At 46.6% G+C, this 25,050-nt stretch overlaps 1 protein-coding gene across 1 annotated transcript in view; it reads right to left on the bottom strand.

The window, feature by feature from the left end:
* Positions 1 to 25,050, bottom strand: part of plxnb3 (plexin B3) — a 39,889-nt gene that overhangs the window by 10,122 nt on the left and 4,717 nt on the right. Inside the window, exons 2-13 of the mRNA XM_062392053.1 lie at positions 7,144 to 7,578; positions 6,224 to 6,947; positions 5,033 to 5,212; positions 3,574 to 3,702; positions 3,393 to 3,493; positions 3,149 to 3,281; positions 2,842 to 3,001; positions 2,198 to 2,306; positions 2,010 to 2,118; positions 1,541 to 1,657; positions 1,260 to 1,373; positions 4 to 94 (exon numbers count right to left, since the gene is read on the bottom strand). Of these exons, the coding sequence (XP_062248037.1) occupies positions 4 to 94; positions 1,260 to 1,373; positions 1,541 to 1,657; positions 2,010 to 2,118; positions 2,198 to 2,306; positions 2,842 to 3,001; positions 3,149 to 3,281; positions 3,393 to 3,493; positions 3,574 to 3,702; positions 5,033 to 5,212; positions 6,224 to 6,947; positions 7,144 to 7,562 (2,386 nt within the window). The 5' untranslated portion in view covers positions 7,563 to 7,578. The remainder of the gene's footprint in view (positions 1 to 3; positions 95 to 1,259; positions 1,374 to 1,540; positions 1,658 to 2,009; positions 2,119 to 2,197; positions 2,307 to 2,841; positions 3,002 to 3,148; positions 3,282 to 3,392; positions 3,494 to 3,573; positions 3,703 to 5,032; positions 5,213 to 6,223; positions 6,948 to 7,143; positions 7,579 to 25,050) is intronic.

The following is a 25,050-nucleotide window of genomic DNA, read 5'->3' as shown; positions in this document are numbered from 1 at the left end:
TACGTTGGAGACCAGGTGACACGTCGATGCGTCTTTCTCCTCTCCGCAGGTAGACAGCTGCAGAATACTGGAGCTGACTGACTGTATACTGAAACTACAGAGAGACAGGTGGACAGGCCGGTGAGAGACAGGTGGGAGAGACAGGTGAGAGAGACAGTCAGAGAGGCAGTGGGAGAGACAGGTGGGAGAGACAGGTGAAAGAGACAGGTGGGAGATACAGGTGGGAGATACAGGTGGGAGATACAGGTGAGAGAGACAGGTGAGAGAGACAGGTGAGAGAGACAGGTGTGAGAGACAGTGAGAGAGACAGGTGTGAGAGACAGTGAGAGAGGCAGTGGGAGAGACAGGTGGGAGAGACATGTGAGAGATACAGATGTGAGAGACAGTGAGAGAGACAGGTGAGAGCGACAGGTGAGAGAGACAGGTGTGAGAGACAGTGAGAGAGACAGGTGTGAGAGACAGTGAGAGAGGCAGTGGGAGAGACAGGTGGGAGAGACATGTGAGAGATACAGATGTGAGAGACAGTGGGAGATACAGGTGAGAGAGACAGGTGGGAGATACAGGTGTGAGAGATACAGATGTGAGAGACAGTGAGAGAGACAGGTGAGAGAGACAGGTGTGAGAGACAGGTGAGAGATACAGGTGAGAGAGACAGGTGGACAGGCCGGTGAGAGACAGGTGGGAGAGACAGGTGGGAGAGACAGGTGAGAGAGACAGGTGAGAGAGACATGTGGGAGAGACAGGTGAGAGAGACATGTGAGAGATACAGGTGGGAGAGACAGGTGAGAGAGACATGTGAGAGATACAGATGTGAGAGACAGTGAGAGAGACAGGTGAGAGAGACAGGTGAGAGAGACAGTGAGAGCGACAGGTGAAAGAGACAGGTGGGAGATACAGGTGAGAGAGACAGGTGTGAGAGACAGTGAGAGAGACAGGTGAGAGAGACAGGTGAGAGAGACAGTGAGAGAGACAGGTGAAAGAGACAGGTGGGAGATACAGGTGAGAGAGACAGTGAGAGAGACAGGTGAAAGAGACAGGCGGGAGATACAGGTGAGAGAGACAGGTGAGAGAGACAGGTGTGAGAGACAGATGTGAGAGACAGTGAGAGAGACATGTGGGAGAGACATGTGAGAGATACAGATGTCACCTGGAGTGGGCTGCAGGTGAAAGTGTTTATGTGTGTGTGTGTGTGTGTGTGTGTGTGTGTTACCTTGTGTGGGCTGCAGGTGAAAGTGTTTATGTGTGTGTGTGTGTGTTACCTTGTGTGGGCTGCAGGTGAAGGTGTGTGTGTTGTTGTGCGTCCTCTCCACAGCAGCATTCAGGTTCACCTTGAGATCGTGTATTTCCACAACACAAACATAGGGGGCGTTGTCCTGCAGAGACACAGTGAAGGGTTCAGCTGCTGCTCACCAGACGCACAACCACGTGTCTGAAGACTCACAACAGACTGAATCCAGACGGAGGCGCTGCAGCATCTGAAGCTCAGAACCGGTTCTGATCCGGTTCTCACTCTGACAGGTCAAACAAACAAAGTTCTCACCTTGTAGACGTCCAGGTTCCGTCCCTGCAGCACAACACTGCTGCTCAGGCCCAGAGGCACTAAGGCAGAACTCAGCAGGGAGAAGACCAGAGGACATGAGGAGGGACCAGGGGAGTCCTGCATGGAGACAGACAGGAGGGACGGTGAGACAGACAGCAGCAGACAAAGAGAAAGACAGGTACAGACACAGGCAGTTTAGGAGAGACCGACAGATAGAGAGGGACAGACAGTTACAGACAGACATGTAAAGACAGACAGAAAGAGAGACAGACAGACAGACAGATAGATAGGTAGGTACAGACAGAGAGGTAAAGACAGACGGACAGGCATGTGAAGACACACAGACATACAGGTACAGACAGCAGACAGACATATAGACAGGTACAGACAGACTGATAGAGATACTGACAGACAGATAGGTACAGACAGTTTGTGAGAAACAGACAGATAGAGAGACAGATTGTCTCACTCTCTGGGTCAGGATGCTGTGTTGGCTGGGACAGCTCTGGTTATGAGTGCAGAGTTGATCCAGAGGACACCAGTTACACCCCCACACACTGGAGACACAGGACAAACACCTGGAGACACATCATCAATATCAACATCTTCATCAACATCTTCATCAACATCTTCATCATCATCACTGTAGTTTCTTACTGGGAGCTCTGGTTCAGGCGGCTCACGGCTCCACAGTCGTAGAACGTCATGTTACCTGTGGTGATGGTCACGTGACCAAACCGCAGTGACACGGGCAGTATCATGTGATCTAGAGGCAGACGGACAGGAAGTCAGCTGACACAGGACGAACAGGGGGGATTTCAGCAGACGCCATAATGAGAGCTGTTCAAATCCTCTAAGAGGGGAGGAGCTTCAACGCTTCCTAACTCGTCTCCTTTAGCAAAGGAAACATCCGACCACTTTTAAGTAAGGAAAGGAGAAAATGCTGTCCCACAATGCTTTGCGGCAGCAACATTTAGAGCGTCACAACTTCATACTTCGACCTGGACACACACACGTAAATATAAAAGACAGAACAGCTCGTGACACGATCCAGAACTGATGTGAAGACTAATTTCTTTCATTAGATCGTAATATAAATACAAAAGTTATTTCAATCAGTTGGAATAGACACAATCATTTCTTTCTCCTCATATATTCCTCACGTGTTATATCATATTATATTATTTCAACATTTCAGTGCCGTTTGGTTTATTTTCATTTTGTTGTTTTATCCTGATGATTAAAACACACAGACACACACACACACACACACACACACACACACACTCAGTCTCACTCACCACTTCCTGCTGGCATGTTGGGGAGGAGCTCCGGTGAAGGTGACTGACAGGTGATGCTGGTTGCCAGGACGATGGCGGGCTGTGGTGGGAGGAGCCCGAAGACGCAGGACAGAGGCTCCGCCTTCGTGAGGACGGGGAGTTGAATGACTGACATCGTTACCTTGGAGACACAGAAACACAGCCCTGATCAGATGAGGTCATGTGACCCGGCTCGTCATGAGTCCGCTTGGTTCTGAGGAACGAGAACCTGGTTCAGGTTCCGTCTGCTCCCATTGGTTAGAAAACAAACCAAACCATCATGATGTACCTGTGTCTGCTCATCTCTGCTCTGATTGGCTGGCTGAAGCCTGTGAACCGTTACACACTGATTGGCTCGTTCGAAGCTCCAGAGCCAATGATTGGACTGAAGGTGGCGCTGACACTGATGTTTACGACAACATCTGGACAGAAGAAGAGAGAGCGACTGATCAGAAAGACCGACACACAGACAGGTACAGACAGAAAGGTACAGACAGACAGGTAAACAGACAGGTAAACAGACAGACACGTGCCTTCCTTCCAGGACACACCAGCCACAGTGCGGGTCTCTGACAGTGAGACAGGTCTGACAGTCTGTCTGCTTCTCACATGACGACACGTGAACCTTCGACAGCTGAGAGACAGACAGAAAAACAACACTTAGGTATTTTAACAAGAAGGAAAAAGGCGACAGACACACAAACTCTGTCTCACCCTCCTGCTGGTCAAAACATAGACGTGCTGCTGGCTCTTGTCCAATAGGAGGTCGGCAGTGACGGGGCTGCCACTGTCCACCAACACGCTGTCGTACAGGTCACCTGACCAATCAGAGCGCACGAACACCTGCAACACACACACACGATGGTAATGATACAGAGTTCACCTCTGACCTTTGATAGTAGTGCTTCAAAAGGGCGGAGCCTAGGTGAAACTGGAAAACATGAGAGTAATCAACACTTGTCCATACGCATCACACCCACCGACGGTGACATCATAACTGACGTAGTGACATCATCACCTGATATAGAACACGAACATCGATAAATCTGAAGAGTTCACGATAGAGCTGCTCGATAAACGCTCAGTCTACACATAACTGTAAACACAGACACTCATCACAAGTTATTAGGACCTGAACAGTCCTGAAGTTCACTGTGTTCGTTTAGAGTTTATGAGACAAGTATTTTACTAACAGAACCGCACACACACTATCACATTGATTATTGGTGCCTAACTTAAATTTTTAAGAATGTTCTCTTTCTCTGAATGAACTTCTCGAGGATGGTCGACGGTGTTCAGATGTTCTTCTGAATAATTGCTGTTGTATCAATGACCTGTCAGCAGATGACGCTGCTTCCCCACAAAACATGATGCCACAGCCTGAGGTTTCAGAGAACTTGACCTGATCCTGGTTCAGTTGATCAGGTAGAACCAGGATGTACCAGAGAACCACCGATCACTGGTCTGACTCTGAGCTGCCACTGGGTGTGATTATATACTAACAGGATGAATCAAAGAGCTGTTGTTTAACTCAGTGATGCTCCAGGGCAGGATTACCCCCCCCACACACACACACACACACACCCACAGACACACACCCACAGTAATCAGTCACCTGTGGGACCAATAACCAATCAACAACAAGGGTCTGTGTATGCTCCCCTGTGACACCCCCCCCAAGCTAAACGCCTGTTAGTCATCTCACTCACACACACACACACACACACACACACACACACACACACACACACACACACACACACACACACACACACACACACACACACACACACACACACACACACACACACACACACACACACACACACACACATACACACAAACACACACACAAACACACACACACACACACACACACAGTAATTGTGTGTGTGCTTGTGCAAGCTGCTTCTTGTAATCTCGTGAGGGGGTGCATTGGGGGATACAGTGGGGGGGGGGGCGGGGCTACCTTGCTTCAGGGCACTTCAGTGGTGGCAATAAGAGAAGGGGGGGGGCACAGTGATATCACATCTATGATTCACGTGACGACAAACATGTTGTAAACACCAGGTTCTGTTGTGTAGGTCATGTGACACAGCTGCAGCCACGACACTGCGCTCAGTATCAAACCTTTTGCTAAACTAATAATAAACAGAATCCATCATGTGGTCACCTTGTGCAGTCGACCTTCTCTGTCTCCCAGGAGGGCGATGGTGTGTCCTGCCTCTGTTGCCGTGGTGACGGCGGTCAGCAGGGTGGTGGAGGTGAAAGTGGGCGTGGCTGGAAGCGGCACGGCACTGGCGATGGGGTTCGGGGTGTGTTCCCCCCCACAGGGGTACTCCGACAGAGAAGCCTTACAGATGAACAGAGAGAGAGAGGGAGAGCGAGAGAGGGAGAGGGAGAGGGAGGGGGAGAGACAGAGAGAGAGAGAGAGAGAGAGAGAATGAGACCAGCATTTCCTATTCTGAAGGAGTGTGAACAGTGGACGCCCCCTGGAGCTGAACTGCAGTAACTACACTGTGACAGCTCCCACCTGGGCGGGTCTGGAACATCCTGTCCACATACTTTTGGCCATATGAATATGAAGGAGTAACATTGTACGACAGGTTAACACAAAAAGACCAGTCACTGCAGTTTAATCTGTGTATGTGTGTGTTTGTGTGTGTGTTATATCTGGGTCAGTCTGACCAGCTGTGTGTACTCAGGGTTTGAGTGACAGCTGTCTGACCATAAATCCAGCTGCTGAAGATAACAACTTTAATCCACACACACACAAACACACACACAGACACACAGTATTAGGGTCAGCAGTGAGACAGATGTTGACTAATGGCAGCTTCTTTCCATACGAGCTGCACCCGTGTGACATCATCATATTTAATCTGTGATGTCATCAGCTGAAACTACAGATAAATGAATTGTTAATCACCTGTTTACTTGAATAATGATCAAATGGCGAATGTATTTTTGCAGCACTTTCTAATCTTGATGACCACGCAAAGTTCTTGTATTGAATATTTAATTATGTTGTAAAAAACACTGATTATTGATTTAGTGACGTCACATGGTGTGAACTCGCCCTTCACCCAGTGCATGCTGGGAACAGAGCCTGTGCTCTTGTGTACGATAATCAGGTGACTAGTGACGGACATCTTCTAACGACTGGTTTCCTGTCTGACGGACTCTTTCCGGTTACTCACTGTTCTCGCTACACAAACAAAACTCCACTTCCTGCACTGCAGCTAGGGCACTGCTCTTCCATTCTCTGTCTGACCAGCAGGTGTCCTCACTGAGGCCGTTTGCTTTCCTGCGTAGCTCTGACCCTACGGAAAGAGAAAAGGTCAAAGCTGAGGTGTGTGTTTACCTTCGGCAGTTTGAGACATTTCGATGACACCGCGTACTCGATGTAGGCTTCCTCCTGTCCACTGCTCCCCCGTCCTTCCTCAGTGTAACACACTTCCTGTGCTTGCCGCAGCATGGCGTCCAGCTCTGCCATCCCATACACACACAGCGCTGAACGTCCTGTTGCTACAGGAGTGGACGCCTGCCCCGCTGCCATGATGACAAACAGGGCGGCTTCACCCGAGTGGTTCCCTAACCACGCTGCCTGAGCCAGGTTGTACCCCCCGTGGCACAGGAGAGGCAGCTCCACGTACGAGTAGAAGCTGCGGTCAGAGGCGCAGAGCCGGGAGGCGTAGGTCCGGTACTCCTTCTTGTGCCACATGTCCCGCCTTGAGAACAGGAAGTACACATGGTCACCGTGGGCCACTGCCTTAACAAAGTGGTTGTTGTACTCCGAGTAACTTCCAACAACCAGTTTTCCCAGCTCCTCCTCCTGAGAGAATGCCCGTCGAGGCGGGACCACTGGAGACAGACGCCGCGTCGTGATTGGTGGAATGTCACCCGGACCTTTACTGGTGTAGCCTCGACCGACCAGCATCAGACTCAGCCGTCCGCTGACTTCCTGTTTGTTCTCTACGGTTATTACCACAGCTACGGTGGAGACCCGAGGGTCGTTGGCCGCGACGTACTGAGTGTCCACCGGGTTGGACGTCCGGTAGATGACCTGAGAGATGTTGTTCAAACTCCTGAGGACAGAAAGGAGACGTGAGTCAGGAGCCAATGACAATGTCTTTTATACAGTTACAACACAGCAGGACAACTGGTCGGCTATTGGTTCATGTCGGCCTCAGTTGGCTCCATGTCGGCAGAGCACTGGGACAACAGCTTCTCATTGTTTGATGTTGAAACTCATACACTGATGAGTTCCTGATGATCCGTTACCTTTTGTCACAGATGCCCTGATAGAGAGAACCACAGACAATCAGACTCCCTGGCTCCGCCCCCTGTCCCTCCTCCATCAGCAGCAGCTTGTTGTGGTTGTGAGTGGGCGTGGCCGAGGGGCATTCCTGGGGATTGATCGGGGGGAGGCAGTCGGGGGAGTCCAGGTGAGGGCCGGTTCGAACATGTGACATCACCTCCAGGTCAGACGTCAGCTGGTACAGGTGATCGACTCCGCCCACGTAGAGACGCCCGGCCCCCGAGTCCAGCAGCAGGTGAGAGAGGGGGGGGCCATCCAGCTTCACCGCTAGTATTGAGGGTTCAGAGGTCACGATGACATCAGCAGAGCAGGTTGTAGGGGTGGGGAGAAAGAGGAGGAAGAGGAGGAAGAGGAGGGATGGAGGGATGGAGGAGGCCAACATGGCAGCTCCTCAATATCTGAGAGAGAGAGAGAGAGAGAGAGAGAGAGAGAGAGAGAGAGAGAGTTTAAAAACAGTCACAACCATGATCAGGCTGAGTGTCGGCACAAAGTCGGCTGACTGCTGAACACGGGGGGGGGGGGCGTTTCCACTGATCAGACGTTCTATGATGATTAAAATCACGTTTCCATGGAGACGCTGATCTGATCTGAACCTGGCGATCAGAACCGTGAACGTGTAAAGATGCTCGGAGTCGTTTCTCTCTCGTGTTATTAATAAAATATTTTGCTGCTTCACACTTTTCATCTCACGGTCAAACTGTAGTTGCCTGTAGTAATGTTTCCATGGCAACACACCCGTATCCACGGCAACGCAGTGAAAGGAAACAAACCTCCAGTGGGTTGTTGGTTTTTTATGATGGTGGAAATATTCTCTTCCTTCTCTCCAGAGGATGAACCTTCATGATGTGATGAACGGCAGGGTTTGATTCTGGGTTCGATGTTTCTCATCATGAATGTTTAAACCAGAGAGATGTAATTGATCACTTCCTGATCACTTCCTGTTCCTGATCACTTCCTGATCACTTCCTGTTCCTGATCACTTCCTGATCACTTCCTGATCACTTCCTGTTCCTGATCAGTCGGGGCCGATCGTGAGCATCAGAATCTGAACCACGTGTCTGATTTCAACAGTTCACGTCTCAGGTGACCATGTGACTGTTCCTGACTCTGATTGATGGATTTTGTTTTGTTTTGAAAATTGTGTGCAGGTCTCTTTTCTGGAACAACCCCCCCTTCCCCCCTTAAACACAGAAACATAACTTTATTATTCTATCATTCATTCACTGGGTTTTCATTCTGTGGCTGCAGTGATCTCTCCAGCCTGTAGGGGGCACTGTCTCTGTCAGTTTTATGATTCAGTTCATGAAGAGATATTTCTTTATAGCGAACGTTCCTCTTATACAAAACACTATTCATCTCTCTCTCTCTCCTCTTTGGACATGCTCGCTCGACCCTCCCTCCCTCCTGCTGTGTGCTGGTTCAGACTGAAACTCTGTTTAACTCGCCCCACTGCATTCTGGGAAACACCCAGAGAGGCCTCAGGACACGGACACACACACACACACACACACACACACACACACACACACACACACACACACACACACACACACACACACACACACACACACACACACACACACACACACACACACACACACACACACACACACACACACACACACACACACACACACACACACACACTTCAACATTTCCATGGTGATATTGAACATCCTCAGTCTGTATGCTAATAACTTCACTGAGGGGGGGGGGCAGTGGTAGAGAGAGGTTCATCTATAATTCATGCAGCTGAACAGAGAGAGAGCGAGTTGTCAGAAAGTAAAATGAGTTAAAAGTTGGAAGAAAGAGAGAGAGGTTAAGAGAAGGATGAGAACGAGCGAGGGCTGAAAGAAGTGCGTTAAGAGAAAGAGAGGAGGAGAGATAGAGATAAAGGGAGGGAGGTAGAGTTGAAGAAATGTTAAAGCGAGAGAGAGGTAGAGAGAAAGAGAGAGTTAGAGATGAAGGAGTGTTGTAGAGAAAGAGAGGTAGAGAGAGGTAGAGATGAAGGAGTGTTATAGAGAGAGAGAGAGAGGTAGAGAGAGGTATAGATGAACAAGTTTTAGAGAGAGAGAGGTAGAGAGAGGTAGAGATGAAGGAGTGTTATAGAGAGAGAGGTGGAGAGAGGTAGAGTTAAGAGAGAGAGAGGTAGAGAGAGGTGGAGAGAGAGAGGTACAGATGCTGTTTCACACCTGACCAGCAGGTGTCTGTACTCTGATTGGCTGACATGAGTCTGGATATCAAAGTGTAACTTTAAACACACACACACACACTCACACACACCGGACACACCCACACACACACAGAGGGACACAGTGTCCTCAGCTAATCAAGAACCTCATTAAGAACCAATAGAACGTCTCTGCACAGGACAAAATGCTGGCCTCTGATTGGCTGTCAGGTGTGTTAACCTGCAGGTAACCATGGTAACAGGATGGATGCTGCAGGTGTCGGCAGTTTGTTCCCCCCCCCCCTCGCCGCCCCCCCTGTTCTCCCTCTCTCCCTTTCTCTCTCTCCCTCTCTCTCTCCCTCCCTCCTCATTGGATCTCCCCCCCCCCTCTATATATGTAAATGAACGACAGGCTGCTTTCAACTCGCGGAGGTGATGATTACAGACTGCCTCACCTCAGGCACTCACACACACACACAGCTGTTTGTGTGTAGGATTGTGTCCTCTCTTTGAAGAGTGAGAGTCAGCAGCAAACCATAGAGATAATATGGGGGTGGCGGTGTGTGTGTGTGTGTTTCCTCTCTTTGTTTCCTCTCTCTCTCTCTCTGTGTTCAGTTTGTCCTACTTTCTCTCTGTTCAGGAGCCTCAGACTCAGCAGCTGCAGACTGACCTCAGCTAAGCTGGTCCACTACGAACCAACGGGACCGGGACCAGGACCAGGACCAGGACCGGGACCAGAGGCTGAGCTGCTCAGACTGTAACTAACCATGTTCTCCATCATGAGTTCAGACCCAGACATTAACTAGTCAGCATCACGTCACTTACATTCATGTTTGTAACACACACACACTCCAGAACATTTCAGGAACATGTGCAGACTCCAGGTCTGATAAAAGCTTCAATTTTGGTCTTCTGCTTCAGGGTTTACCACACACACACACACACACACACACACACACACACACACAAACACACACAAACAAACACACAAACCCCTGGTGAGCTCATGAATATTTTTCAGTTCTTGAAGAAACAACGACAGTTTGATATCATCCAGTGTGTGTGACAGCCGTGACACACACACACACACACCACACTCCCAGTGGGATTTAAAGTTTGTGTGTGTAACACACACACCTTCATCACCATCAAGCTCCCCACAGGAAGTCAATTTGTTACCGTGGTGATGCAGCACGCTGCTGCAGGGACACAATGAGCTGTTTATACACAAACACCTTGACACACACACACACACACAGGTTTGCACAGCTATCCTTATTAGGACTTTGCATTGACTTCCAGTCATCACAAACCTTCAACTAAAACTTGTTCGTAACCTCACATGACCTCAGAAACACTGTTCTGTCTGTCGTTCTGAGAACGAGGAGGACCTGCTGCTGCAGTGAACACGTCTTTCCTCTCAGATCTGAGACCAGATCCCCCGACACACACACCAGGGACAGAACCGACAGTGATAGTGATCCAGGTGACAGCAAAAGTGAACACTGAAGATCACAACCAGATCCTCATGTTCTGGGCCTGGTTCTGGTTCTGGACAGTCAGTGGACAGGCTGCAGGACTGCAGCTCGTTCTCTGTGGGTCGGTCTGAACCCGTTTCAGGACTCTCCCTCTCTCCCTCTCTCCCTCTCTCTCTCTCTGGTTCTGATCCGATGTGAATGAGCTGTTTTCTCTTTTCTCGTCACACTGGAGAAACGAGGATGTGAAGGTTTTAACAGTGGTCACATGATGGGTTTGTTTTAACAGGACGAGGCTGCTGAGCTGCTGTTCCTCTCTCTAATCTGGATTAAATCCTGTTTGTGTTGGGGACCGGTGTAAACACAAAGAGCTGCTGTTTGACAAGAAGGATCAGATTCTTCAGTTTAATCCAGAGAGAAGAAGAATCAGTGAATCACAGATTAACACAAACAACAGACTCAAAAATATCTCAGAGTTAAGAACGTTCCACAGTCTTAAAGAGACAGTCCAACATCTGGTCAGTGAGGACACTGGGACCAACCAAGTAATCAACCTGTAACCCCCCCCACACACCCTGTCTGTGATGTGGTCCTCCTGACTGTGGTCTCCATCCCTCCTGTCTGTCTCAGACTCAGGACCCTCATGGTCTTCACAGATCAATGGACCAATCACAGCAGCACAATAACAATAGTGTTTCATATTTATGTTTAAATAAGAGTCAGTGATGAATGTGTTTCATCAGAAACAGTGATTTCCCTCAGAGGTCAGACTTCCTCCACGTAAATAATACAACCCGGGAGATGGACAGACGTCTTCACGTCTTTTATATGGAGCTGATTGTGTCCTCAGGGGGGCGCTGTGCTGGTAAAGTCTCTACAATACAGTCAACTGGATTTTACAACATTTTTACTGTAAACGTTTCACTGCAGCAGCTTCAAACTGAATACTGATCACTGCTAACATGAAATATTAATACACATACACACACACACACACACTCAGTGATGGAATTAGCATCAATATCATTAACGCCCATCACCTCTCTCTGCTTTTTCACACATTTCAAACACCAAACACATCTGTCTGAAGCTGTGTGTGTGAATATATTATCTCTGCAGCCTCCAATTAACCGAGTGTGTAAGTGTTTTTGATCAGTGGGAGATGACGAGGGTTTTCCTCCTCCTCCTCCTCCTCCACCTCCACCTCCTCCTCACTTCAGCATCTTCACTCTGGATCAAACATTTCTCCCTGTTATTCAGCCAATCAGTTTCAGTCCCTGCAGGTGTTATCCACATATTATATTCACAATAATATAAGGTGACAGTGACCTTTGACCTCTGAAATCGGATCAGTTCATCCTTGAGTGAGCGTTTGGGTCACATCCAGGATTCTTGAGATGTCGTTGAACGCGGCGGACGAACAGTTTGATCTGGGACCTCGTCAAGTGTTGAAGTTGCTTCACTGAGATCGAACACAGAGCCACTGAAACAGGAAGTCAACCTCTGGACACTGAAAGACTCTAAAACACCACAGACGCATTCTTATGCATCAGGGTGGAGACGCTGAGAAGAAAGAAGAGGAGGAGTAGGATGAAGCTGAAGAGGCGGATAAAGGGGGTGTGAAGTGAAGGAGGAAGAATAGGAGGGGGAGGAGGGAGGAACGAGGATAAAGAAGTGGAGGATGAAGATGAAGAGGGATATAAAGAGAAATAATCGGAAGAGGAGCAAGAGGAAAAACACAAAGAAGACGAGGAGAAAGACGATGAGGAGGATACAGAAGAGCAGGAGGAAGAGGAGGATAAAGATGATGAGGAGAAGGAAGAGGATGTGGAGGATGAAGAGGAGGAAGAAGACAAAGATAAGGCCAAGGAAGAGGAAGAGTAGGATAAGGAGTAAGAGGAAGAGGTGCAGTTTTTCATTAAAACCAAACCTGAGCGTCTCTCGGCTGCGTCTCGGCCGCCCCGCCCTGTCTCTGTCTCTCTCTTTGTAGTTAAGAGGCGTGAAGCGGCTCCATGATGTTTATGAGCAGCAGAATTTTTACAAGATTAAAACAAGACGGGGCGGGGGGGCAATAAACGACAGGACTAGTGTTATAAAAGAGGGGCGGAGGGGAGGAGGAGGGAGGTTTAATCAACACAGCGTCGAGGGTGGAGACGACCACGAATCATTTACTGCAGATAAAAAAAACTTTGTTTAACGTGTCAGCACAAAACACCAGAACCAACCAACCTCATTAAAAACCACTGAGGCGTCGCTAACACCACTTCTACTTTTCACTCTCTACACAAAACATCAACACGTAACAGCTCAGACGTGAAATGAACCACAGACGTGTTCCTCACATGATCCTGACATGATCCTGACATGATCCTGACATGATCCTGACATGATCCTGACATGATCCTGACATGTCTCTGGACATGTTCTGGATCTTCTCCTGCAGCCTCCTAGTAAAAGTTGTGTAACATGTCAGAGTGAGTCCATGTGAGGAACCAGCAGGACAATGTGTGGAAGCTTCCCAGTGAGCGAGTGGACGAGTTAATGAGGTTTCTAACACGTGACGGACGTGAAACTGGAAGAACACAAACATCTCAGGATGAAGAAGAGGAGCCGGACACGAAGAAGACGTCAACTTGGAAACATGAGGAGATTCCAGATCTTCTGGTGATGAGGGCCGACGCCGGTGTGGACGAGCTGTAAACAACAACACTGATCTTTCATCAGCAGAGTTTACACGTCATGTCCCGCCTCCCGCTGCTCTACAGGCTCCGCCCCTCTTCTGAAAGGTTCCCACATGTTCCTGTCGGTGTGAACGAGTCCGACCCGACAACCTGCTGCTCTCTTTGATTCTAAAAACACAGTTTGATAAAAACTCAAGTGATAAGATGGACCTCAGTCCAGGTCCTGGTCTCTCTCACGTCCATGTTTAATGTTTCTTTGATTCAAATTAGTCCAGTTTTTATTTTCACTGCTCCACAAACGTAATAAAGGACCAATCAGGGAGCGGACTCTGTGTCATGGTGAACATTAAAGAGTTGGCACGTCTGCCTGAACTTTATTATTTCATGGATTTTATTGGATGGTTTAATATTAAATGCCTTGATAGACACGGGTGATGTTGATTGGACCTCGGGGGCCGCCTCCTCCAGAGGGAGACTCCTTCAAATGAGGCCAACAAACGTGTCCTTCCATCCCTCTCAGACGAGCCTCTCCCAGAATGCATTGCGTATCTATGACAATATAGGTTTCAATAAGAGCGGCAAACAACGAGACCAAAACTTCAGGAGAGTAATATTTCAAAATGTATCAGGATCAGGGTTGCAAAGGGGCAGTCAATTTCTGGTAAATTTCCGGAAACTTTCATTGGAAGTTAAGCTCGGGAATTTGGGGGGGGGGAATAGTGCAAATTGAATGCTGAGCAATAAAAAAGTCATTCAAAACTCTATTTAAAGATGAATGGAATGTCCCACAAGCTGCACGTTGAATTTCAAACCTGCACTGTGCATTTCTCCATCACATGCACAGATAACTCCCAGCATCCTTCACTTCTTGAGGCCACAATACCGCATTAGCCCAAAGGACTAGTCAGGTAAGTTTGAGGATATAACCGGGGGAAATATATATGAGCATGCTGATTGAGGATTGTTCATCTGTCCATCCAGCCTATTTCTATTCATTTATCCATCAATTCTAAAATATTATTAAAAGACGATTCCAATTGCTAGCTATTTATATCTCTGGCATTGCATTAGTGTTTTTTAAAAGCATTTTTTTTAAATCATATTCTACAGAACAAGGCCACGTGCACTATCTCATGTGTGGAGACATTTCACCCCAGCCAATGCAGAAGGAAAGGCTGTGTACGTTTGCAAATACTGTGCAAAGACCTATGTTAAGAAAGACACAATGATCCAGAAGCATATAATCAAAAGTGCCCAAAGTTTCCTCAGGGCTCAAATCAGCCTATGACAAAACAAAAATGTTTATATTTATGTCTGTATAAGACAAGGTAAATACAGTTAGTTTAAATTACCCACAAAAGTTCCAGGATATTTCCGTTAATTCCCGTTAAGTTTCCAACTTTGAATATTCCCGGAATTTTGCCACCCTAATCAGGATTCAACTCAGTCACATCCACCACATTCCAATTTGGCCATCAGGGGGCGTCGTAGGCTACATCCTCCGAAGGTCAATGAACAGAGACAGCTCACAGCTGGTATTAAACTCTTTATATAAAGTCTGTGGTATCGACCCACGTACGTCTCCAGTGACCACAACTGCAATTTCCACGAATGCAAAGACCGAACCTTGTGAACACGATATCTCAAGAATGCTTTGAGGGAATTTCTTAAAACTTTGATACAAACGTTCAGTTGGACTCATGGATGAACCAATTAGAATTTGGTAGTCAAAGGTCAAAGGTTAACCTTTCTAAATATGTTTTGGGTCTTGTGAAGGCAACATGTCAGAAACCTCTTGAGGGAATACGCTGCAGGAAATCGTCCGACCTGTTCAGCAGACTCGTGACTGACCTCTATAAACTTTTCCCAATTTTAGACAAAACCAAACAAAACCACAACAACTGAAACAAGACCAAACTTCCTGTTAAGTAGAAGTCGTCAAACCACGTTCACTTCCAGACCTGCTCCCAGTGAGCTGTGTTCACACCTGAGCTCAGGGCGAGACACGTGTCGACGGATCACTCATACGTGACGTGACCACGTGTTAACTCATGTGATCATGTGACGATGCTTCCAGAACACGAGGAGACAGAGTTTCATCTGTGAGATCAGGAAACGTTTCACACCTGAGGAATCAGAGATCACTTCTGTTCCTGGAGCAGCTTCTCACAGTTTCCTGACTCGTCACGTCCTCGACGCTCAGAGGATCAGTCACTGACTTCATCACAAGAGAATCATAAATCGATTCATCTTTAAAAAGTCTCATGGACCAAAGACTGCTTCTGTTGCTTCTGTTTCATTTCTGATTCATCGAGAAAATAAAATACATTTAGAAACGTCTAGTGCAGGTTGAAAATAAAGTAGAATTACTTGAGTGGGTTGCAGAAGTAAAAACAAATCCTTTTAACTGTTTACTTTAACACGATGACACAACACGACAGTGAATCTTGACCATTATTATTATTATTGTGTTAAAATCACCATAAACCAATAACAATAAACTTCTGACAAAAAAACTATCAAATTACAAAAAAAATTCAATTATAAAATCACAACAATTGAAAAGTTTTAAGTGAAAGAGACCAATGATTGAAACAGTGATGAATATGAACATCTTATTCACTGAGAGAGAGAGAGAGAGAGAGAGCGAGAGAGAGAGAGAGAGAGAGAGAGAATGTCTCTCTGCAGCTGATCTGATTCCCGCTTCGCTAATTAAATAAAAGACAATTAAGGAGAGTCAGCTGTCAATCAAAGCTTCATCAGAGGGAGAGAGAGAAAGGGAGGGAGAGAGAGAGAGAGAGAGAGAGAGAGAGAGAGGGAGGTAGAGAGACACTTACTTTCTTCAGGATACAGTCCGTCTTTCTTTCATTCCTCCAAAAAAACGGACGACAAAAACTGAACTGGTTGAAAGAGAGAGAGGGGCCGACCGGCTACTGGCACACAGATGGAGAGAGAGAGAAAGAGAGAGAGCAGCCGGCTGGACGGCTGTAATCCCATTATTGTGAACGACACATTGTTCTGAGAGAGAGAGAGGGGCGAGAGACATTCACACACAGAGAGAGAGTCTCAGTGGGAATTGAAGGGGCGTGGCCTACACACACACTGCGATGGGCGTGGTCAGGCTCATTAATATTTAATCAGAGGTTTTAGGCGTGAAGTTAGAGAGAGAGAGGGCGAGAGAGAGAGAGAGAGAGAGAGAGAGAGAGAGAGAGAGTGGTAAAGCGAGGCTGGAGGGGTTTTCACACCATGAGCGATGGTGTCTGAACAGCAAACTGCGTTTATGACTGACAATACTCACAGAATATTATTATTACCAATAATATGATACTATTATTACCAGTATTATTGTGATAAGTGACCACAGTACGAAAACATTGAAATTGAATCTGATTCAAACTAAAAGTTAACAGGAGGTTAAATTGATCCTTTATACCCACTATACGGTATATGTACACGGTACATACCCTGTAGGCACCAGTACATGTCCAGTACACACCCAGTACATATCCACCATATCCTAAGGTAAACAACAATATTCACTCTTGTGGTAACAGAGGTTACTTCTGTTCGTCTCAGTTGCTGTTTTCCTGTGTGGCTCTGATCTGACGTGGATCGGGTCTGGTTCTGATCTGACGTGGATCGGGTCTGGCTCTGATCTGACGTGGATTGGGTCTGGCTCTGATCTGACGTGGATCAGGTCTGGCTCTGATCTGACGTGATCTGGTCTGGTTCTGATCTGACGTGGATCGGGTCTGGTTCTGATCTGACGTGGATCGGGTCTGGTTCTGATCTGACGTGGATCGGGTCTGGCTCTGATCTGACGTGGATTGGGTCTGGCTCTGATCTGACGTGATCAGGTCTGGTTCTGTTCGTGGACGAGATCCGACCACACAAACAGAGTCGGGGGGGCGTCATCGTCAGATCTTCAGTTTCACTTCCCGCGGGTCGTCCCACAGCTGCTCTGCTTCTTTGATTCTCTTCATCAATAATCCCACTGTGAGCCAGGTGCATGATGGGAAACAGCTACTAGATATTCAGCGTGTTTTCGCAGAGGAAGAAAAACCTGGTTCCATCTCTCTGTTCCCTCGTTCAAACATAAACACCTGTTCATCACAATAACAACGAGGATCACTTCTAACTAATATTGATTAATAATCACTACTGATCAGGTTTGTTTAGAAGTAGCTGGAAATACATCAGAGTGAGACTCTGTCCGCGCTATCTGCTCAGGTGAGTCTGTTTGAAACCTGCCGTCTGATTGGTTCACAGATGACAGGTCACAGCAGGTGAGCGTCAGACAGGGTCCTGGTTGTCATGGCGACCGCTGGGAGTTTAATCTGATGTGAAGACAGCATCAGAGGAGTGTGTGTTTGTGTGAGTGTGTGTTTTATCAACATCATCTTATCTCTGACACAACACACTGCTTGTAAAATGTGTGTGTGACAATACATTCATGCATTCATTCATATGGGTGTGTGTTTGTGTGTGTGTGTGTGTAAGTGTGTGTGTGAGAGCTCAGCTGGAAGTATGTGTCCACCTCTCATCAGGAGCCTCATGTAATATTAATCACACACACAGACACACACTGTGGGTCACATGCACCACTGAACACACACACATCAATCAAACACACAAAGAGAAAAGGCGCGCACACACACACGCACACACACAATGTGTGCGTATGGACAGCTGGTGGGGCAGCACACATAAATGTTGTGATGTGATTTTATATTTCTGCATTAAGTCCAGCCGACCAATCACAGGTCGTTGTTTCATTGTTGAACCTCAGGCCCTCTGAGGTTGGACCTGAAGAAAGAGAATCAAAAGACGCGTGTCCTCCAGATTCTGTTTCTACCTTCACTTCTCCCGACTCTGTGATGATCTGTTCACAGGTCTCTCTAAAGAACTGATTCAAACACACATCCTCCTATTCCACTGAATAATGATCTTCAACTATGATCCATTAATAAATATATATAATAAATACCCTGATCAGTCCGAGAGGATCATTGAACATCTCGACTGACTTTGTGAGGACGGATGATGAACTAAAACTCTTTAAAGGTTAAATAAAGTGACTTGATTCTATTTAAATAGAATTAAAGTGTAACTTCAATTCCATAATTTTGATTGATGATATTTGATTTAACAATAAATCCATTATATTATATGATATTAGCAGTACAGGGTGTGGCGTGTTTGTGTGTGTGTGTGTGTTTTCAGGTATTTTAGGCTTTGAAGCAGAAACAAAAGATGAAGGACGAGTGAAGAGGCTCTAAAGGGGGGAGGAGGAGTAGAGGGGGGTTAGAGAGCGTGAAAAGCAGCTCATACAGAAACGAACCAACCAGGCGCAGTAATGAATGGGGGGGAGGGGGAGGAGGTGAAAGGTGACGCACAATAATTGGGAGGAAATGTTTAGAGAGAGAGAGTGACAGAGAGATAGAGAGAAAGTGAGGGACAGAGGGAGGGGGAGGGAGAAGGTGAGAGAGAGAGAAGAGACAGAGACAGAGAAAGTGAGGGACAGAGAGAGAGGGAGGGAGAAAGTGAGAGAGAGAGAAGAGACAGAGAGAGAGAGAGAGAAGGTGAGGGACAGAGACAGAGAGAGGGGGAGGTAAGAGAGAGAGAGAGAGAGAGAGAGAGAGAGAGAGTGACAGAGAGATAGAGAGAAAGTGAGGGACAGAGGGAGGGGGAGGGAGAAGGTGAGAGAGAGAGAAGAGACAGAGACAGAGAAAGTGAGGGACAGAGAGAGAGGGAGGGAGAAAGTGAGAGAGAGAGAAGAGACAGAGAGAGAGAGAGAGAAAGTGAGGGACAGAGACAGAGAGAGGGGGAGGTAAGAGAGAGAGAGAGAGAGAGAGAGAGAGAGAGAGAGAGAGAAGACACAGAGAAAGAGATCAATGATAAAATCAAATCAAATCAAAAGTCAAACTGAAATCGAGGTTTTCAGTCACATGATCACCTTATGAGACAGACGTCTGTTTATTGCTGAGCCTCAGACTTTGTTAACTTCATACATCTAAAGTTTTTATATATTTTAAAGGAATTCAACCAGGAAGTGACGTCAGACTGGACTCAACATTCCACCGTGTTCAGAACACTGGAACCTTCAGAACCATCAGAACACTGGAACCTTCAGAACCGGCTGCTTAACGATTCAACATGACTCAGAAAGTTCATTCAGAGACTGAGAACAAAGACTTCTCTGTTACACACACACACAAACACAAATTCACACACACACACACAATAATGATCTCTTAATCTGAATCTGCAGATTCCTCTGAATCAACCAATCAGATCAGTGCGTCCTCCTCTAATCACTGAGTCTCTCTACAGAAACAAACTTCCAGTCTATCTCTTATTGATGACCTCATTGGTCACCATGTGGCGGCTGTGTGTGAGGTCACCGGTTGCCGTGGCAACCATCTGGACGCCCTGACTCAGCAGATCTGACAGTTTGACCGACCTGCTGAGTCGTGGAGGAACCTTCTTCATCAGGAGGACGTTTCCTGCAGGAACACAAACACAGGTGCACGTGATGCCACGTTTTCATTCAGTGATCGTGAGTAAAGCACAAGACGTCCGAGGCCACATGAGGTCGTGAGGACGATACGTCTCCTGTCAGAGTCATGTGACTTGAACAGCTCTGATCAGGACAAAACTCAACGGGATGGGACTGCAGGGGCGGGGCCTACTACTACTTCCTGTTAGTGAGTCAACAACAACAGACGATCTTGTGTTTATCCTCAAGATTTTACACAAAGAAGTAAATAATAAAGACAAAAACGCAGCCCTGTCCACCATCTGCCTTCGAGGTGCAGGGAGGTCGAACAATGAATCACTTCCTGTTTGTCAGCTGGAGCCTGGAGTGAGTTAATGAGCAGATAATCAATCACGGCAGATATTGATCGATGATCTGGAGACTGAGCCGCTCACACTCGTTTCCCCTCGACCAATCAGAGCCTTCATGTCTGACACCACTGACACCTGGTGGCTAACAAGCAGATGACGATGAACTACAACCGAATCAGACTGAGCGTGAACAAAGAAAAGAAGAAAATATAACACACACACAATCATGCAAAAACAACACACACATGAAAACACACAGAAACCACACATCCATTCAGCAGTTTCAGTCTCTTTGTGTCGGATGGATTTTAGAGTCTGAAAGACGACACACACACACACTCACACACACACACACACACACACACACACACACACACACACACACACACACACACACACACACACACACACACACACACACACACACACACACACACACACACACACACACACACACACACACACACACACACACACACACACACACACACACACACACACACACACACACACACACACACACACACACACACACACCCTTGAAGATAAATCAACACCCCCTCTCTGCCTGTGTTTGTTTGTTGTGTCTTTGTGAGGACCAGCCTGAGGAGGAATCTGAGGCTCTTCTCTCTGGGTTTGGTCTCCACCACCTCTGTCCCGAGGTTTATTCTGAAAACTGAGACTGAAGCTGACTGGAAAAAGAGTCTGAAAGGCTCCTTTTACTCTGACAATCAGTGGGTCCTCACATTGACAGTAACATGTAACAGTGTGAGAGAGGAAGTGGTCCTGAAGAGAGGTCAGAGGTCAAACACAGAGCGTCTATTCATGCTTCACAGTAAGTATCAGCTCTGTGCTCAGAGCGACAGTGAACTCAGCAGCAGGAAGTTCATCTCAGTGAGGAAACTGAGGAGACAATTGAGACGATGACTGAAAACACCGTTCACACCTTCGTCATTAAATAACAAATAAAATACACACACTGAGTAACACAGTTTGTGTGTGAACTGTTCTCTACAGAATGAATTCTCATCTTACTTGTCCCTCTCGTCAATATATGCTCTTATTTTGAAAAGTAAACCTGGAGGAATTGGTATTTATATATTGTGTAAATATGTTATTGTTTATAATGTAAATATATGTTATCATATATGAATATGAATATATATCATATCACATATGTAAAATGTATATATATGTTATTACTTTTTCTTTTTCTCTTCTTTTATATCTGGATCTTTTTACTTTATTTTCTGTGCAGATTTCTTTTTTTGTCGCAGCCTTGAAACAGAAAACCATCATTTTAATCCTCATTAAACTGACCCTGACACACACACATACACACACATATATACACAAACAGGCACACACACACACACACAGTCAGAAGATTAGGTCGCCTGCCTTCATTCACTAATCTGCGGCGTTTATCTGATGGTTGTAACTCTGCAAACTGAGACATTATAGAACACTAATCTGGATATATACAACACACACACACACACAAGCATGCACGCCAACACACATGCACACACGCACACACGCACAGGGAGAGACAGTGATTTAGTGTGTGTGTTTCTAAGTTGGGGGTGTAACAGATGCCAGTGAAGACAGCTGCACTCCAACGTAGCAATTATTCACACACACACGCACACGCACACACACAGACAGTCTAATCGTCAGTGTGAGGGTAGTGACACCACATTATTCCACAGTCTATAATCTTAACATTCACACTGAGACGAGGGGGGGGGGGGGGGGGTCACATCCTGAAGAACCTTTAAATCAACCTTATTGAAACTACCTGAAAGCAGCAGCTTGGTGAAAGTGAGTCTGATGTGTGAGTGTGAACAAGAGAAAGTTTCCTCTTCTCTCCCTGAGCGTCTGTGACTCTGCTGAGTGGGTTCCATCTCCTGAGAGAACAACTGACTGAGAGTCACAGACTGTCACAACCAGCTGCAGCTGAAGAGTGAAGCTGAACTGAGATCAGTTAAAACCCAGAGTTTATCTCCAATATTCAGCAGGAAACTGTTAAATATGAAGAATTCTAGACAGTTTGGTGGATTTGTTACAGCAGCAGCTATTCTGGTCCATGAAGCAGAGGATCATGGGTAATATTTCAGTTAGGTTGTGTTTCAGGTCAGAGGGACGACTCAGTCAGAGCTCAACCACTTCATTGACACAGAGCCCATCAACACGTATGGCTGCAGGGGGCGCTGTCACTCAGTATCAGTTGATTGAAGGGAATAGTGCAACTTAAGGCCGATGTATGCTTCTCCGTTTTGACGGACAGGGACAGATAGGACCGCCTTCTTTGCCGTGGAACCTCCTCTCCGGCTCCTCGGAGAGCTTTTCGTGCAGCTCTGATTTTTCTAACTACACGTCGGCATGGCGGAGAGCCTACGGATAGCCCTTGGCTGTGATTGGTCCGCTAATGACAGCATTTCGGGACGACATCATTTCCGGACCTCAAACTTCCTGTTTCATTCCCTATATCACAATAAACCTAAACACAACTACGATTCTACGATTAATGTGACAAGTGTGTTAAGCCAGTGGAGTTGTCCGGCTGACGGTGGCTAATTCGAGCCCTGACGGCATGTGTGTACGGTCACAAACGGTTATAACGAACTTTCATAACGGGGCTAGCGGGCTAGCCACCATGCTAACTGGAGTGGTAACTGTGCAAAAACATGCTGTCACGACTTTAATTCAACAGCTATCATAACACTGTTTCTCAAACACTGACAGGTTAGAAGCAAACACTTGGTAGTAGTTAGTATCAGGAGTCCCTGCTGACTGTGTAGCTTCAAGCTGTTGAATTAGCAACGCAGTTCGGAAACAAGACCGGGGAACCGCTGCGCTAAGAAACGATAACATCAACTTTATGACCCGCTGGGTGTCACTTCATTTTATTGAGTTGCCATCGTACACTGTTTGTGTGGAAAGCCGGGAGCAGGTAAATAATGAACGTGATCTTCTTCAGAGAACTCATGAGGTAGGCTTCTCTAAGCTCGTCTTCCGTTACGCCACCTACTGTTCTGGAGCCGAATTGTTTTCAGCACCGGAGAACTATAATCAAAAAGTGTCTGTCCGTAACGGACTCGGAGAAGCATACAGAGGCCTCAATGTTGAGCTGACCTGAAACAAGAGGAGCATCAGGCAGATTTCAGGTCAGATTCACACCTTCCAACCATCGAGGCTGCTCCTGTGACGTAATCCTAACTGATGATTCTGCACATATGATCTGTGTTGATGACGTCATCCAAAATCTTTTATTTCAACACATATTTCGAGGGCAAACGATCACAACCAGCTGATGATGCCGTCTTTCTGCCTCCATGTTTGTTTTTATTCTGAAGTCACTTTTGACCAAACAAGTTCCTGCGAGTTCCAACAACTCTGGAATCACAGACATGATTTAGTGTGAGTTCCGTCCTCTCCACTGGATCTGGTCCAGAGTCACATCTGTCATTAACGTCGCTCATCTCTCATACTTTATTAGAACAATGTTAATGAAATGATACCAAAGCATCATTATAGAGTGACATCACTGTGGTGAGAGAAGGAAGAGGTTTAACCAGAGGAAATTGAACCTGAGCGACAGTAAATACAGTTCATTATACCACTTCCTCCTTCATTAAACACACACACACACACACACACACACACACACACACACACACACACACACACACACACACACACACACACACACACACACACACACACACACACACACACACACACACACACACACACACACACACACACACACACACACACACACACACACACACACACACACACACACCAGTAAATTACCATCTTGTGGTTGTTGTCTCCAACCAGCTGAAGTTTTAGTAACATTCATGTTTATCTACCCATGAGGTCACTGTGACCTCTGACCTTTGACTCCTGAAATTTAATCCATTCATCCGTGAGTCCAAGTGACAACTGGTCAAAATCCTGATTCAGGAGCGAGGTCTTTCAGATCAGGACTTAAAGCTGCTCCTGAGTAAACGTGAAATAATTATCCTTCTCAAACTGTGGAACAAATATTTAAATGAGTTTGTCTTTGTTCAGCGACTGTGTTTAAATAAAGCTTCTCTTTAGAAGCCTGACTGTTCGTTGCCACTGTTTCTCCGTGAGTTTTCAATAAAGTTAATTTCAATTCTGACTCTTTGTTCACACAGTCATTGTCAGTGGAGCCCTGACAGCGCCCCCTGCAGTCTGACCACATCCTGACATCGTCAATTTCAACTAACTTGTAAATTTAAGTTCAAGTTCACAAAGATCTGTGTAATTATCAGTGTTATTATGTTGATTGTTATTAAACATAAAAAACACAGAGCTCACAAAACAAAAAAGGCAAGTTTTCCTCATCAGATTTTCTCCATGATACTGTGTGGATGTGTGTGCGTGTGCGCGCCCGCGTGTGTGTGTGGGTGTTGACTCCAGGGAGCGATCCAGAGAAACCAGCTTCTTTATGGATTATTAAAATCACCTCCAGCTACACACAGTCTGTGTGTGTGATCTGACGCATACACACACACACACACACACACACACAAACACACCATCCCCCTTCCCTGTTTAGGGGGGCTCAGCAGTTAGTGTGATCAAGGACGCGTCATTCACACTCCACAGTCTGTGCGTTTGTGCATGTGTGTGTGTGTGTGTGTGTCTGTGTATGTG

This window comes from Platichthys flesus, chromosome 7 (genome assembly GCF_949316205.1).
Source record: "Platichthys flesus chromosome 7, fPlaFle2.1, whole genome shotgun sequence".
NCBI classification, from domain to species: domain Eukaryota; kingdom Metazoa; phylum Chordata; class Actinopteri; order Pleuronectiformes; family Pleuronectidae; genus Platichthys; species Platichthys flesus.
Note: the sequence above shows the minus strand (reverse complement) of the source record. Positions and strands in the feature narration are given on the sequence as shown.